Here is an 18,194-nt window from a genome sequence, read left to right on the forward strand (position 1 = left end):
TAAATTCTCTTTTCTCTGTATATGTTACACTTACCATATATGTGTGTATAGTATAGCTACACTGCGTTTAAGATACATAAAGGAAGAATCAAGGAGACATATTCAAAGCGCCAAGTAACGGGCTCATGCTTTAGTTCAACAAACTAACTAGGATCTTACAGTCCTAATATCATCTATTTTATGAGCTTGAACCATGAAGCCATTGCTTGGCTTTCTATTATGTCTTCTTGACACATATATCCACATGCGAATGTATCTATGAAGACCTATAGTACATCATACATATGTATGTTTCATGTATGCAAACATCGCATCGCATGTTCTTAGGCTGAACTCTGGAGATATTACTGATTTCATTTAGGAGACTTCATCTGAGGCTCTATCACATGCATATAATTTAATGTTCTTTAAAACAACATACTCATATAAATTCAAAACTTTTTAAAAAGTAAGCAGTAAGAAAGGATTACTTAATTTTAGTTCCAGCTCTATGCTTACATTTGGGGAAATTGGAAATACTGTTTTATTTTTTAAAAAGAAATATTTCAAAGCACAACTTGCCGAGCTAATATTTTCTTGATTCCTCTTGACTCTTTCCATCTCTGGAGTGACACTTACGGCAGTTGCTCTGCCCAGCTGTCCCTTATAATGGACCTATTATTTTATGGAACAAAAAGAAGGTTCTGAACATTAATTTAACCAAGCCGTGAACAGACAACATTAAGTTATTTGCTTTCAGAGGACCATCGAGGAAAGTTAAAAAGGAAAGCTTCTGGTTGAGGCAGACACACGTCAGAATCATAAATCATTGTCTATTTGGATTCTTAATTCCCACAGCAGCTGTTATAACATGCCCATGTGTATGTGGATGCACTCCTCATGTGCGCATGTCATAGCGAAGCTAAAAAGCATATTATATTTAATCACAAAATGCTTTATTCCATAAGAATGTTCATAGAATGATTTTTCCCTGAATGGTAATTAAAGGTACCTTTTGCAATTGTCACTGTCTATAACAGCACCATTTTGCAGTGGATTATAAGCAATCAGTTACAGAGGAGGAACTTTGAATAAGGAATGACTTTAAACAGATCCCTCTCCCTACATGATCCATGAAGGGCATGAGACTTTTTGAATACTTATAGTTATTTAATATAGCTATAAGTATATAGTAATATTTATAGCTATTTATTTTTTCATCACCATTTCCTCTGCTCTTTATTGAGAGGAAACAGAGGCCACGTAGGGTGAAGCCAGATATATGGGTAAGAAGAGAGTCACTCTTCAAAACTTTAGTTATTAGAAAATATATTCAATAATATGATGTTTTAAATATAATTTTCCAAATGATTTTCAAAGAATCAAAGATTCCTAGGAAGATAATATATTTCAAAACCCGTGGGTCAAAAGAACATAGTAGAGGGCAGCTAGGTGGCACAGTGGATAAAGCACTGACCCTGGAGTCAGGAGGACCCAAGTTTAAATATGGCCTCAGATACTTACTAGCTATGTGACCCTGGGCAAGTCACTTAACCCCAAATGCCTCCCAAAAAAAGGATATAAAAAAAGATTTAAAAAGGATATAATGGATATTAGTGACTTTAAATGAATTTAAAGACTGTCAGGTACATTCGTGGTTTATGAAAATTGGAGGGAATCAAATGGACCATGGTAAAGATTTTTTAGTGATAACACAGTCCCTCTACTATCTTCTTTCCTAAAACAAGCCACTCTCCTTCACCTATGCATAAGATTTATGAATCTCTAGCCTGGATCCTGAGTCAAAGAAAATAAACAACCGCATAATGGCAGCCCCCATGAGAGAAATGACAATTGTGAGTAGATTGTTTGGGCAAGAGAGAGGCAAGTTAGAGTTCTGGGAAGATCCAGCTATACATGTGGTAAAAAGATACTGTGATGACAGTGGCGATAGCTGCTTAAGAAAGCTACCAACCTTTTTGGTTGGGGTTTGGAGGGGAAGGAGGGCAGAGAATCCATGTGAGTAGAAATAAAGTCAAGGCCTAAGGACAGCCAAGTATTATTATATAAAATCATGTATCAACTAGAGCAATAGAGAAACATGGCTGCCCTCTGTAGTTATGTTTTAAGGCCATTTTCTTGAATGCACACCACCATCTTTGTGTTACATCACCCTGGTAAACCCAATTCTTTCACTTAAATAGATCACATGTGACAATTCATGGAGGGGAAATGTTTCTAGCCAGATCACACATTGCTGATGTTCCTCTGGTTTTCTTTAACCCTCTTCAGCTCTGGCGGGTCAGAAATGGATGTGGCACATTTGGTTTCTCCTCGGTATTTCACCTGTGTGGTGCATAAGGCATCAGTGTTAGCAAATGTTCGAGAAACCATGAGATGTGGTCTTGGAAGCTAAGATAATAGTGCAATGAGGACAATGAATCTTCATAGTCAAAACAAACCATACAGAGATACCATGCATTTGTGTGAGTGTATGTGTATTTAGAGGTATGTGTATATAATAAATAATAATAGGCAGCATTCACATATGCCTTAAGGTTTGCAAAATGCTTTAAAGACATATTTATACTCATTTGATCCTTACAACAACCCTGGTGATAGTCGCTATTATTATGACTCATTTTACAGATTAGGAAACTGAGGCCAAAAAAGTTTAAGGGACTTGTCTAGGAACACCCAGTAAGTGAACTAGAGTCTTCCTGACTGCTCATCCAGTGCATTATTCACTATGCCACAGTGGAGACCATTCAATCAGTTGGTAAACAAGCATTTAAGCACTTAGTATATGCCAGATAAAGTGTTCAGTACTGATATATAATACATGCATATGTAGATGTATGCAAATTTAATTCAAATTTTAAAACCTGGTTTTTTTTCCCATATCTTATATAAATTAGTCAGGTAGCTAGATGGTGGAGTAGATAGAGCACTGGGCCTGGGTCAGCAAGACTCATCTTTCTGAGTTCAAATCCAAACTCAGACACTTACTAGCTGTGTGACTCTGGGCAAGTCACTTAACCCTGTTTGCCCAGTTTCCTCATTTGTAAAGTGAGATGGAGAAGGAAATGGCAAATCATTCTAGTATCTTTGCCAAGAAAACCCTAAATGGGATCACAAAGAGTTGGACGTGACTGAAAATGACTGAACAACAATAATATAAATTATTTAACTCTAAAGTAGTCTCATTAATGTAAGGGTGGGGAACCTGCAGCCTCGAGGCCATATGTGAACTTCTAGGTCCTTGGGTGCAGCCTTTTGACTGAATCCAAGTTTTACAGAACAAATCCTTTTATTAAGGGGATTTGTTCCATGATGTTTGGATTCAGTCAAAGGGCCACACTTGAGGATTTAGAGGGCCATATGAGGCCTTGAGGCCACAGGAGCCCCATCCCTGATGTAGACACATTGCTTAAACAACTCTGGCCCACCTGTCATTTTAAACTATTCCTTTTTCACCCAAAAGATACAATTTTTTGATAAATTCCTTAAAGGTCAATACTGAAGAGAATGCAAACTCTATAAATAACATTAATGAAAATGGAAGGTAGCACATTATAAAGGAAATGTTTAAAAGAAGCCATTGCAGTCAAATGGAGAGAATAAAAGGACTTGGAATCAGTTGGTACTAGAACCAAAGTTCTCAGATAGGCAATTTTTGAAAATCATTTTATTTTCTATTCTTTTCTATCATTTCCTTTCTCTGTGGCTCTTTTTGTCTCCATTTCTGTGTCTTTCTCTGTCTCAGTCTCTTGTATGCATCTGTCTATCCCTCACTTATGAAGCTAATTCTCCCTGTACCAATCTATTTCACAGAAATAGGATCAAGATAAATGTTATGGTGAAAGCTATAACTCAGATGTCATTCACATGTGTATTATCTAGAGGGAGAAGGCCATTGTGTGTTCTTGGGACAGTCTCACATATAGGAGGGCCATATAATCTGGAAAGGACAAATATTGGAAGATCCAGTTAGAAAAAAAAAGTCCCATGGTATTTTTGGTTTTTTGAAGGAAGGGGGAGAGGATAGCTTTCAAGTATATGAAGGACTACCATGTTGAAGAGGGATTAGTGTTATGATGTTTGGTCCTACAGGACAGAATTAGGGGTAATAAGTAGACATTACTAAGAAGCAAATTTAAGTTGGTTATAAAGAAAAAAAATCTTAAGTATTTGATGTATCCAAAATTGGAATGGGCAGCCTTGGGAGATAGTACATTCTTCCTCAATGGAGATATCCAAGCCAAAATTAGATGACCGATTGTTGGGAACATTGTAGAGGGGATTCTTGGTCAACTACTTGGTGGACTAGACGCAATTTCCAACTGTCAGATTCTGGGATTCAATGATTTTATCTTCCCTTTTTTTGTTAAACTATTGATATACTCCTCCTATATTGCCTCTTGGACTAGTATATTCTAAAGCTATTTTATTTGCCTTAAACTCTCCTCTTCCAAACTGCAAGCCATGCACTCTGGTGCTAGTATACTGCATGGCTTGTTTGTTTTTTTTTAAGTCCGTGTTCAAGTTACACATCCCCTTCATGATTCCATACACTACTATCATGGCTCATCACCACCCTGACTCTTCAGAGAAAAATAAGCTCTGATCTATTCTGGTCCATATTTAAAATCCCTCACTCTCCCTTGATAATTCTCATTAGGTCTCTCAGTGCTAGGACCTGAACTGCACAGGATTTTCCAGCTGTGGAGGGGCCATGATTTTGCATTCGAATTCACTTTCTTTTTCATTTGTCTAAACACTATTCTCTAGGACATCAATCAACGTGGAAACACTTTCTCCAGAGAAGCTAAAAAATCAATTCTCCTATAAATACCTGATAGCAATGATTCTCTCCTCCACCTTGGTGTATTCCTCAATAATAACATTTATATAGATAGCACTTCATGGTTTGCAAAGCATTTTCCTCAGGACAACTCTTTGAGTAGGTAGTACAGGTATTGTTATCTTCACTTTATATATAAAGAAACTGAAGCTCTGAGGGTTTGGGAATGGCTCATGATCACATAGCTACTAACTGCCTGTAGGTGGAATCTGATCTAGACCTAACTCCAACTCCAAAACTATTACATCACAACATTAGCTCCAGTCAAGAGAGATAGCATGTATTTAAAAATATCAGGATGGCTCGGAAGTGCCATCACCATGGGTACCCTCCCCTGGATCTTTATTCCTTAACCCTGACCCAGGCAGCCTAGAATCCATCCAGGATGTTTGATTGTTTACAAAGCAAGAATAAGGTGGGAGTGACCAATTCTGTCCCTTCCAGTGAGTTGGAGGGTCACGGGACCTTGCCAGCCTACACACTACAGACCTCTGGAACTATTATCTGATCTACTGGTGAACCTAAGGACCCCTGGGCCTTGCCATATGCCCCTTTGCTACACCTTTAGCCTTATAGACCTTTCCTTCTGACCTCTAGCTGACCTTTCTTTTATAACTTGTCTCCTTCCCTTAGAATGTGAGCTCCTCAGGAGCAAAGACCATCTTACTTTTCCTATTTGTATCCCCAGTTCTGGGGCCATCTCCAGTCATCCTGATCTATACTTTGCCACTGGATCCAGATGGCTCCAGAGGAAAAAGTGAGGCTGGTGACCTTGCACAGCCCTCCCTCACTTACATCCAATTCACTTGCAAATCATGGCATCACCTTTCTAATGTCGCGGTCCTCTTTGAGAACAAAGGGCAAACAATAACAATCCCCAATATTTATCACAGTGCTTAGTACAGAGTACGTACTTAATAAATGTGTTATTTATTCATTCATTCACATCTAGTTCAGGTCCTCCAGGATGTTAAAGGAACAAAAAAGTAGAATCCAAAGTATCTAACGCTATCATAAACCAAACCATCAGATTTGATCACACTACCATTTTTCAAAAAAAAAAAATCTCTTTTTTTTTAAATTTTGATAAAGAAAGTCTCAAACCACTCACCATGCTGAGATGCTCCTGGTTCCTCTTCACTCTCTCGATCTCTGGAGTCATGCAAACAGGGGTAGCTTTGTAGTTCTGCTCTCTATACTGAAACTGAGAAACAGGGTACAAGGCATTTAAGTATGCAAAATAAAAATATGATAATACTTTAGTAGAGATAAAAGGAAAACATACGTGGCTATGGCTCATTAGTAAAATTTTCATTGGGATTTTACAGTAAATTCTCATTAGCATTCCTGTCCGCCTAATGTTTCTACCTGCTAGGCTTTTATTTGCCCCGACATTCCCGATTTCTCCTTTTTGGTTCCTACCCTATGAATTCCAGCTATCCGTGGGTTAATTCTCTGGACCTCATCCTATCAATGATGATATAAAAAAACAACCATTTCCTCACTTTTTGGAGTAACACCTAGCCATCTACTACTTGCTATCTTCTTAATAATTCATCACTGCCTCATCATCTAACAACCACTTATCAAGTATCTGCTAGATGCAAAGAATCATGATAGCCCAGAAGATTTTCAAATGCAGCCCTGCCTCCGCTGTGAACAACCAATCCAGCGGCACTCTCTCTTCCTTCTTAATGCATTGCCTGCAAAATTCTGCCTTTCAACAGCTCCATCCAATGCCCTGACATTATGGGACTTTGCCCCCCCCCCTTTGGGCAAAGGGAGTTGTACTCTGTTGGAGGGATGAAACTTACCAACTTTTGGTACATTTTCACTGTCACACCAAAATAATCCACAAAAGGAAAGAATGCTTAAGCACTCAGTAAAACATAAAACAGCATGCTCCTTTTTAAAAAAAAATTATTTTTTTTCAATTTTTTTCAATTTAATTTTAATTAATTTTTTAAATTTATGGAATTAAACAGCATGCTCTTGAAATTAGTATAGATTTTTTTTAATAAAGCAAAGAATAGCGATAGGTAAAATCCCATTAAAATGAATTCCATAAGGAATACTTAATGCTTTCTTGAAGTGGGAATTCGGTTGCTGTGGTTTATTTGTTCTTTCACAGTTTTATCCAACAGGGGCCTGGGCCTAATGTTGGGACAAAGCCCAGGCTCCCTGTAACATGTCTAATGTTATTCACTCTTCTTTCTTTCTGTAAATAAATGCACACACACACACACACACACACACCAATTCAGAAATTTAAGTAAATTTCTAAATCTCTGATGTTTGAGACAGAGGAAAAGTTGATTTAACAAATGAAGTGAGGAACTATAATGGCTACTGAATGGTTGAACAACAGAACTTCCAATATTTGCCCTCCTCTTCCTCTTCTGCATCCAAAGCACAATCAGGCACCTTCATTAGAGAAAATGGCTACTTCATGGAGAGAAACCAGAATAAAAGTATTTCTGTGTAACCTCAATCTGTTAAAAAAAAAAAACTAACTAGAACAGCAAAGCAATATTACTATAGGCAATTCCAATGGAACATTTGTTTTCCTCATAATAATTCACATTAAATACCTCCTAATTTACAAACCTCTTGCGTTGTAACACCCCTATGAGAAGAACAGTAAAAGTGTTATTATCCCTATTTTGCATATGAAGGATTAAAGGCTCAGAAAGAAAAAAATACTCATAGTAATGGGATCACACATTGCTGATGTTCTTCTGGTTTTCTTTAACTCTCTTTAGCTCTGGAAGGTCTGAGATAGTCGTTGCCTGCTTTATTTCTTCTTTATATTTCACCTGTGTAAGGAATGCAAAATATAATCTTGGGCTTTTTTTTTTTCACCAAAGCAATGCCTCACAAATGTTTTCAAATTTTTCTTCCATTTTACTTGTGTTATTAAAAAGTTCATTTCCAAATATATGACAAATAAGTCCAAAACTGACTCTAGATTTTCTGATGGTTCTAAAACTCCTTTCCCTCATCATTCAATTGTCTGCTCACTTATTTGTTTTGTTGTTTGTTTAAGGCTGGGTCTCCCTGTGTCATCCTAGCTAGAAGAAGCAGCAGTCACTTATGGGCTTTACTGCAACACAGATCTCCATGGAGACTTTAACTTCCTCTGTTTTTCTAATCTCCTCCAGCTCATCTCTCCTTAGGTACCCTGGTGGCCCTCTGATGCTGGTCATTGATGCCAGAATTAGCCAAGACACCTAACTGACTTTAGCCAAATTGAAGTGTAGAATTACCAAGACCAAGTAATCTACCAGTCTCAGCCTCCCCAGCAGCATGTGTGTGCCATCATGCCTGGCAAAGATTTCTTCTCTCAATGAATAAATGGACCTATATCTGGTTTCCTACTGCATATTTTAAGAGTTTTATCAGAATGAATATGTGAAACAAACATATTTTACCTGACCTTATAATCAATTTTATCAGACTTTTTGATGTTCAGAAGCATTTGCAATGAGTCTATTTTTGCATATTAAATAGCTATGAGAAATATCTTCCTTTTTGTACTTTTTACAAAATGTTGACAATATCTTTTTTTTCCTATAGAAAGGTAAGTTTTAAAATCAATTCTTATTTTCTATAGAAAAAAGAATGAGTTTCTCTGTTAATTTGTTGATATGGAAATAAGTAATTATGACAGGTTGAGAGGATCAAGGTCAAATTGAATTAGTTATGAATTTACTTAAACCTTGTCTGCATGAGCTATAGCACTCAGCATCAATATGAACCAAACAAGGAAAAGGAAAAACTGATAAAATGTCTAGGGGAAAAAAACAGAAAATGGAACCAATTTTTAAGTACCAACAACCTCTTATGCTATATTCCTACATATAGCAAGCCAAGCCAAGACTATAAAGGGAATAAGACAACTTTCATCACTTGAACAAGTAAATGTACACATTACCAAAGACATCAATAGGCACTTACAAACCTAGCTTCAACTCCATTCAAGAGAACTTCCTCCCCTCCTGCAATTAATTCAATAATGATAATAATAATAATAATAATAGTTAGCAGTGTCCATTATGTGCCAGGTATTGTGCTAAGCACTTTAGAAATATTATCTCATTCTGTCCTCACAGCAACCCTGGGAGGTAGGTGCTATCACTAGCCTCATTTTACAATTGAGGAAACTGAGGCAAACAGAGGTTAAATGACTTGTCCAAGATCACATGCAGTGTCTGAGGTCAGATTTTAATTAAGATTTTCCCTGAGTCCAGGCGCAGACCTTCATCCACTGCAATACCCATTTGCCTCTATTCAGAATGAGATTAAGGAGATTGGTTACAGCTCGATAACACATTTATGCACGAGATGAGAGGTTGGCTATAAAATTGCATAATGACTTCAGTTGCCATCACATCATGCGGTATTTTGGTTATGTCTAAAGCCCATGGTATGTGAGATAAGAGAGAACATGAATGAGAAAAAAGGGATATTATATTTGTAACAAATTATGAGCTGGATTTGACAGGGGTGTGTGGAAATTTACCAAAGATCGAACTCAAGCCAAAACTCTTTAGAAATCACCAGGGACCATTGAGAATAATCGAGGCTGGAATTCAGGTCCTGATATGGTTCGAGGGTTTTTCTGGAATAATGCATCTGCAGGAATACCTACAGATGTAATATTATTAAAAGACCAAAATTAGGCCCAAAACCAAAACAATTAGTTTTATAGGCTCGTAGAGCCTGTGTAACTAGCCATAAAATTCACAGAATAGTTTGTTTTTTGTTTTTTTTTAGTGAGGCAATTGGGGTTAAGTGACTTGCCCATGGTCACACAGCTAGTACGTGTCAAGTGTTTGGTCTGAGGCCAGATTTGAACTCAGGTCCTCCTGACTTCAGGGCCGGTGCTCTATCCACTGTGCCACCTAGCTGCCCCCAGAATAGTTCTTAACTGAGAAACCTAGATGATTTAAAAGACCATCTACCCCAGAGGTAGAAAATGTCGAGATCTTTCAATGTTAGAGAATCATATCTTGACTTGACATTGTTTGTTAATGTCCAAAGGGTAACTTTTCCACTTGAATACTAAGCCAGAGTTTATGGGAAGAGCCCAGAGAAAAAGATATAGGACTTTACTTGTTTACTCCATGCCACTGAGATCCAGTATAAAAGATAATGTCCCATTTGGTGTGGTTTTTCTTAGATTATAAACCAAATATCATTTAAAATAATCCCTCTGGTGCTTCATTATGCTCATCAAAATAATAGACATATCATTTCATATATACACACACATACACACATCATGTTGATGCTGAAACTTGTCAGTGAAGGAAGGCTTAAAATATTCTGACATAATAAATAGATTTGCATATTTTTAACATGCATAGAGACAACATAACATAGTGGAATGAGTACTGGGCTTGTAGTGAGGATAACCGTTTCAAACGCACCTCTGACACTTAATGGCTACCTAACCTTAGAGGTAGCACACAGAGATAACCTCTATGGTCCTCTGGCAGCTACTAAGTCTTGGGTTTTGGTCTGTCGGCTGTAGATATGTGTTAATGAGGGACTAATAAGTGCTTAATATTTCTTTTTCATTCAATGCACTCATGCATTCCTTATGATAATGAAATCAAGATCCTTCACCTACATTTTAAATATTTTAGAAAAAATTGACCTCGAGTGTTTTTGCCTTTTCTCCTACAGCAACTTATTTTATCCATCCTTAGTCTTACGCTCCAGTTCTCTCTCCTTATAAACTGGATAGAACCCAACGACAAACTAGTGCTATATCAGAAAGACACCAGGTATTTCACTACGCTTGCCTGTTCCTACTAGGCATCCAACTGATGTCTGCCTAAGGAACATTAGTTTGTTTGACAAATGATGTATCCCTCTGTTAGCCCAATTATTTGTATGTGATGGTTCATTTCTGGAGTAGTTTTACTCTTCTCTTACACTGTCCTTCCTAGTCTCCCCTCTTAATGCCTGAGGACCTCCATAATTCTTATCTTAGAAGGTCATAGAAAGACTAACAATCTCTACACTCAATCTTGTAGCAGATTTATTGGAACAGTTTGAAACTGGACACACCAAGGGAGTGCCTACAAGCCACCTGGGCTCTAAAGGTATTTATAGTCTGAGTATGTGTATTGGGAGATATGGTTTAGGAAGGCAGGACAAAGGAATCATTAAAGAGCTTTAAGATTATTACCAGTACTACTAATAATAATGACAACAGCAATGATCCTAATCACAATAATTACTAGAAATAGAGACTGGATCTTGCAGTTTCATTGATGGAAAAAACTCCACTTATGCAAGTTGTCATCTTCTCTGTAAATATGGAATTAAAGAGTTATCAGAGTACATGAAGGTTAAGTGAATGGCTCAGGCTTCCATAACAGGTATGTGTCAGAGGTGATACCTAAGACCCCTGACGTTGGCTCTCTCATTTTATATAGCAGCACTTTTTACTTTTCTATTTGAAACTAAACATACAAAAGAAGACCCAGAAATAGTTGGAAATTTTTAACTTTGTCATTCATTGTAAAATGCTACACAGAAATTAAAGGTTACTATCACTGCAAACATCTTTTTTTTTCCTTCTTCTTTTCAAAAGGAAATGAGATGGGAGCTGGTTGGAGAGGGGAGGACATATTTGTCTGGACATAAATTCTCAATGTTATAACTCCCTCCCTATAGAGGAAGTACGGAAATATCACTATAACTTGGAGTCTTCAAGTGATGCCTAGGCCACGCCACCCATAGTTTATGTGACTACCCTATGATTGATCTGAGGAAGGATTTGAATTCTGGTCTTCCTCACCCCAAAGCTGGTCCTCTATCTACTACGTCACACTGCCTCTCAACAGAGAGCAAAATTGTTCATTGCTTTTTCTCTTGAAGAAAAAGCCATGAGAAGCATGTCCAGAAAATGTCAATGTCATAAGAAGGAGAAGGAATTTTTCTTGCAAAATTTAAGCCAGAAGATAATGCAACAAATAAATGTTTAGGCCTTTAATTCATTCTTTCGATGGAATCTTTCCTTTCCCCTCCCCAAGCAGTTGTATTGCTATTGAAATTCCTCCTTACGCTGCAAAAGAGTCAACGTAGCTACAATTCTGTTCTGAAAGATGAAATCTCATCATAAATTTCATTACAGTGTTATTACAATGATATTTCTTATGTACTATAAGATATCAGAATGAAACACTGCCTCTGGTTCAAAAGGAGCAAAGCACCATGGCTTTCATACCGAGTGCTCGACCTCTGAAATGTTATGAAGAAGCATTTAAATGAAGGATGTGATAATTTTTAGACCAATCTGTTTAGTAAACAATCTGAAGGCATTTATCTGGCTGTTTGCTTTTTAAAAAAAGGATAACTGATTCTGCTGAGAACTTACTGAACTAATATTCTGCTGATTTTTCTTGACTCGTTCCATCTCTGGGGTCTCTTTTACAGCTGTGCCAGCTCCCACTCCTTTCTTATAAAACACCTTTATTACAAGAGAAGAAAAAATAACTATCAGCCTATTAAGATTTCAAGTCCTTAGACCAATTTTGCTAAAAGAAAGGTAATCTTCCATATTTTACAATAGTAATAGCCTTCAGGCCAAATCCACAGATAAACTCTCACATCAGCCTCACGCTTCAGTACTATTAAAACATGACTCAGATTATAACTATTTGCAACTGATTCTCTCTAATGAGAAAAAAGTCAAATCAGGTCCTCTGTTCACAAAGACCAGGCATGTTTATAAAGATACTTGGAGGAAATCAAAACCTATACCATAAAAACTCATGAAACTATTATTAGCCATTTTTCTGAAATAGCATGAAATTCAAAACAATTCTCATTCCCCAGCCAAATAGCTACTTTACTCGTCTTTAAATTAAATTTTACATAAATCAAACCTAGTTAATCCAAAGTCTATTTTTCCTAACTTTCCACCTCCTCCTGAATCCTCTCTTCCCATCACTCCCACTTTCAATCCTCCATAGAAATATGGAACATTGCAATGAAGGCATATGTGCATAACAAAATTATTCCCCTTTGTGCCATGTTTGAGATTTCAGAGCTTACTGGCAGAACAGAGTGAAGGACATTTCAACTACAGTAGAAGTTGTCTCTGGAAGCTTCCATTTCATAGAGCCTGGTCAAGTCTAAGATATTTCCCTTTCCCTTCTCCTCTCAGAGTTCTGGCATCCAAAATGATTTTTTTAGATAACTGAGCTCTGCTTGTATCTCCTCTGTAAAGGCAGCATGTAACCAATGTGTTTCTGAGCACACACACATATGAGTGCACCAGGATCAGTGTTGGGAATTTGCCAATTGCTTGGAAAGTAGAAAATACTTTAGAAGTCCTTGAAATTAACACTCTCGATGACAATGAGTATTTGCTTAACTGGGTAACCTTAAAATCAACAAAATGTTAAGATCTGAAAGGTACTTCAGAGGTCTAGTTCAATGCCTTCATTTCACCAATAAGGAACTGGAGGCTTAGAGAAACCAAGTGATTACTTCATTTCTACTATCACAAGTAACAGCTGTTGTTTGAAAGAATAAGTTTTCCCTGCATAATGTTGTCCTACCCTACGCTGTTTTATAGCAATATGATCAGTGCTTTCTGACCAGCCCAATTGTAACACCTTGAAACCCTGTCATAATGGCACTGGGCAGTAAAGAACCTGACCATAATCCAGTGAGCACTTGAGGCTCAGGGTCAATAACTGTTGCCGTATGGTTTAGAAGACATGTAAAAATTTTATACTTACATAGTTTCTGGTACCCCCTTGTTTCACCCAATGGCATGTTGTTTGCAAGATTATTTTACAGTATTGGGGGAATTCCTATAGCACAAGGTTTGTATTTTTTATATTTTTGTGAGTGTCATAGACTTCTGTGATATTGCAGGAAGGTTTATGGACCCCTCTCAGAATAATATTGGTAAATAACTGAAGGAAATGCTTTATTTCAATTAGAGGTTAATTTTTTTTCTCATCCAAGATCCCCTGAAATCTATCCAAGGGGACCATCTATGCACTGCAGGTTAAGAACCCCTGCTATGGCAAGTAGGACTTTGCCAGAAAAAGATCAAAAGGCAAAAATGTACTGTCCTTGTTAAAAATAACATGGAATGCTTTCTACTCACCGTGCTGATGTTTTTCTGGGCTGTCTTGATTCTCTGTATTTCAGGAGTATCTGCCACTGTTGAATAGTTAGTCAGCATTTTCTCTGCTTGATCTTTGTATTTTTTCTTTTGTTAAAAAAGTGGAAACATTTAAAATTAATATGATGTTGACTTTCCCCAAATCTACTTTGATATGTGGACATTATATTCCAAAGTAGCTCTTGTCATAAAATAAAATAAGTTAAAAGTCTCCACATTTAGTGCCATCTTTATTCTCCAAAAAGTCTCACTGGCTATCTAACTGAGGACAAACATCTTTTGTGGGGTGGGGTCTGTAGGCACTCCCTTGGTTTGTATCTAATCTTTCTAGAATAATTCTTGTCCTTTATCCCCAAACCTCAAATCATAATCAGTGAGGGCTCTCACACCTAGCCATCACTCTAGATAATTTAAGGACATGAGTCTGGAAAATGACACGACCTTAGATGCCAATGTCCTCTTCCTTAAGGTTTTAAGAGAAGAAGGGAAAGACAGTTGTTTAAAGGCAAAACATTTTGTGCATCTCAGGAATTACACTATACCCCTCCATTCTTTGATCCATTTTAAAGAGAGAGATTTCAGGTATTGATGATAAACGAAAGAACCTGATGACAGTGGCTAGATGGTACAGAGAGCAATCCAAAGGAGTCAAAGAAATAAGACAAACAAGTTTTAGAAAGAACGAGACCAATGGAAGTAAATAAAACTATGAATGAGAGTCTGATATGTTTCTCATTAAAATTTTTTCAGCTATCTAGACTGCCCTGCACTGATGCAACCTGCTTAATGCAAGATACCATTGTGAATTATAACTGAATAAATTTTCTTAAGAATCAATAGTGTAGTAAAAACCAGCAATCTGGTACAACTCAGCATTATTCTGAGGTGGTAACCTTTCTCTGCAAACTCAAAATGTATAGTCTCCAATGACTTCAGCTCTGCAAATGTCAGTAGAGTCAACTGCTGTTTTTTTCACATGCCAAAATGATTCACTGAGGGTTATTCATAAGCCTTGGGGACCCTCATCCCGTCCTTGCGTCTACTTAATGGGTAAAGAATTAATACTCTCTCTTCCTTTGGTTTCAGAAACTGAAAATGGAACTTTGTCTACTGACAGTTCAGTGATATTCTGTCTACAAGAAACTGGCAATTAAGCTACTTAAAAAGTCACCTCTCACGAGCAATAGAAAGAAATGCTGTTTTTTATCTCCTCAGCCTCTTCACTAGATTGTATACCACAGCAAGTTTATTTGCTACAGATATAGCATCAAACCAGCTGGGTTATTAGGGTATTTATCCATAATCATGTCCCCTTCACTACAAATTAAACAAAGACAGTGATGAGAGCAATGGATATTAAAGTAACAAGGTAAATGTAACTTTAAAAAAGTACAAAAAGAAACACAGCAAAGGGATCGGATAAAACCACGGGGGCTCCAGCATTCAGCCTTAATCCAATTTCTGCTATTTATATGGTCCCACAATGACTCAAAATGAGAGCAGATGGTAGAGTGAGGTAGTGCAAAGAATACTGGCTTTGGAGTCAAAGGACCCAGGCTCAAATCCCACTTCCTTCCTTACTGCCTATGGGATTCTGGGTAAATTATCAAACCTTTCCAGGCCTCAGTTTCTAATCAATAAAATGAAAGAATTGGACTTCATGGCCTCTAAGGTCTCTTCCAGCCCTTGGCCCTATGACCTATTCATGGCAAGCCAGTATGTTAATGCAAGCAATTGCAAGTGGCCTTCCTGGCCTTTTGCCCAATTATGGAATAATCATTGTTCATAAAGTGGAATTCCTGGTTGGGGAGGTGGGGAACACACAAAGACAGATGGGTCATCAGAACACGTAACACTCAATGCTTTCATTCTTGGCCTACCTGGCTGTAGATTTCAGACGCTCTCTTGGCTCGCAGCATATCAGGGATATCCATGCTCACTTGCATTCCTTTCCCTTTAATTTCGTTTTCCAGATCTCTCTTGTATTCTTTCTAAGAGGTCAGAATGGAGTTTGAAGATCTTGGTTTAGTGTCCGTTTGGAAGAATAACCGTTATAATATATACATTTGATTTTTGCTCACACCTGTTTAACAAACTTAACCCATAGGAATAGATCCAATGCTGAGATTTCCTATTTTATTGCAAAGTACATACAGCTTTATTCAATTTACAAAGTTTTCTTTTTTTCTCCTCTACTTACCTGGCTTGCCATTTCAGATGCTTTCTTAGCGCGCTGGATGTCAAGAGTATCAGTGCCCACTTGCATCCCTTTGCCTTTAATTTCTGTCTCCAGATCTCTTTTGTATTCTTTCTGTGAAAAACAAAAGGAATAAGTTTACCTCTACAAAGCTTTTAATTTAAAAAAGAAGAAAGAAGAAAACCAAGTTATTAGTATCTAAAATGAAAGGGGTGATTGCACTACTAATGGAGATGAAATTAAAACAATTATTAGGAGCTATTTGCCCAATGATATGCCAGTAAAACTGATAATCTAAGTAAAATTGATATTTACAAAATATAAACTGCCCAGATTAATGAAGAAATTGAATACTTAACTATGTCTTAGAAAAAGAAATTGAATAAGCTATCAATGAGCTCCCTAAGAAAAAATCCCCAGGACCTGATGGATTCATTAATGAATTCTACCAAACATTTAAGGAACAATTAATCACAATACTATATAAATTCTTTGAGAAAATAAGGAGTCCTACCAAACTCTTCTTATGACACATGTATGGTTTTGATACCTAAACTAGAAAGAGCAAAAAGAGAGAAAGAAAACTATAGACCAATTTTCTTAATGAATACCGATGCAAAAAAATTTAAATGAAATACTAACAAGGAGATTACAGATATATATATATATTACAAATGGTATATACTACTACCAGGTGAGATTTATATTAGGAATGTAGGATTGGTTCAACATTAGGAAAACTATCAGCATAACTGATATCAGTAACAACAAAAAATATGAGTATCTCAAAAGATGCAAAAAAATGCTTCTGACAAAATACAAAACCAATTCCTATTAAAAACACTAGAGAGCATAGGAATAAAGGGAGCTTTCCTTAAAATGATGAGTAGTGTCTATCTAAAACCTTCAGCAAGCATTGTCTATAATGGGGATAAGCTAAAAGCCTTCCCAATAAGATCAGGGGTCAAGCAAGGATGCCCATTATCACCACTATTCAATATTGTACTAGAAATGTATATTTCTAGCAATAAGAGAAGAAAAGAAATTGAAGGAATTCAAATAGGCAATGATGAAACAAAATTACCACTCTTTGCTGATATGATGATATACTTTGAAAATCCTAAAGAATCAACTAAAAAAAACTAGTTGAAATAATTAACAACTTTAGCAAAGTTGCAAGATATAAAATAAACTCACATAAATCATCAGCATTTCTATATATTTACCAACAAAGTCCAGCAAAGAGATAGAAAGAGAAATTCCTTTTAAAATAACTTTAGACAATATAAAATATTTGGGAGTCAACCTGCTAAGACAAACCCAGCAATTTTATGAACACAACTACAAAACACTTTTTACACAAACAAAATCAAACCTAAACAATTAGAAAAATAGTAATTGCTCATGGGTAGTCCCAGTCAATATAATAAAAATTATAATTCTACCTAAATTAATTTACTTATTCAATGCCACACCAAACTACCAACACATTATTTTATAGAGCTCAAAAATCATAACAAAATTCATCTGAAAAACAAAAGGTCAAGAATATCAAGGAATTAATAAAAACAAAAGTATGCCTAGTCAGACCAGATTTCAAACTGTATTATAAAGTGGTAATCATCAAAACTATCTGGTACTGGCTAAAAAACTGAGCAGTGGATCAATGGAATAGGTTAGCTACAAAGACATAGTAAATGATTATAGTAATCTAGTGTTTGATAAACCCAAAGACTCTAGCTTTTGGGACAGGAACAGACTATTTGACAAAAACCATTGGGAAAATTGGAAAACAGTTTGGCAGAAAATATGCCTAGACAAATATCTCACACCATATAACAAGATAATGTCAAAATGGAAAAAAGATTTAGATATAAAGGGTGATATCTTAAGTAAATTAGGGCACCATGGAAAATGTACCTGTCAGTTCTATGGATAAGACAAGAGTTTATGACCAAACAAAAGAGAGAGGATCACAAGAAGTAAAATGGGTA

General features: G+C 36.6%; 1 protein-coding gene across 1 annotated transcript in view; it reads right to left on the bottom strand.

The window, feature by feature from the left end:
* Positions 1–18,194, bottom strand: part of NEBL (nebulette) — a 151,672-nt gene that overhangs the window by 42,541 nt on the left and 90,937 nt on the right. Inside the window, exons 16-23 of the mRNA XM_027847840.1 lie at positions 16,204–16,314; positions 15,884–15,994; positions 13,986–14,090; positions 12,237–12,329; positions 7,567–7,659; positions 5,955–6,047; positions 2,233–2,325; positions 562–654 (exon numbers count right to left, since the gene is read on the bottom strand). Of these exons, the coding sequence (XP_027703641.1) occupies positions 562–654; positions 2,233–2,325; positions 5,955–6,047; positions 7,567–7,659; positions 12,237–12,329; positions 13,986–14,090; positions 15,884–15,994; positions 16,204–16,314 (792 nt within the window). The remainder of the gene's footprint in view (positions 1–561; positions 655–2,232; positions 2,326–5,954; positions 6,048–7,566; positions 7,660–12,236; positions 12,330–13,985; positions 14,091–15,883; positions 15,995–16,203; positions 16,315–18,194) is intronic.

This window comes from Vombatus ursinus, unplaced genomic scaffold, assembly GCF_900497805.2.
Source record: "Vombatus ursinus unplaced genomic scaffold, bare-nosed wombat genome assembly UNPS02005459.1, whole genome shotgun sequence".
Lineage (NCBI taxonomy): Eukaryota > Metazoa > Chordata > Mammalia > Diprotodontia > Vombatidae > Vombatus > Vombatus ursinus.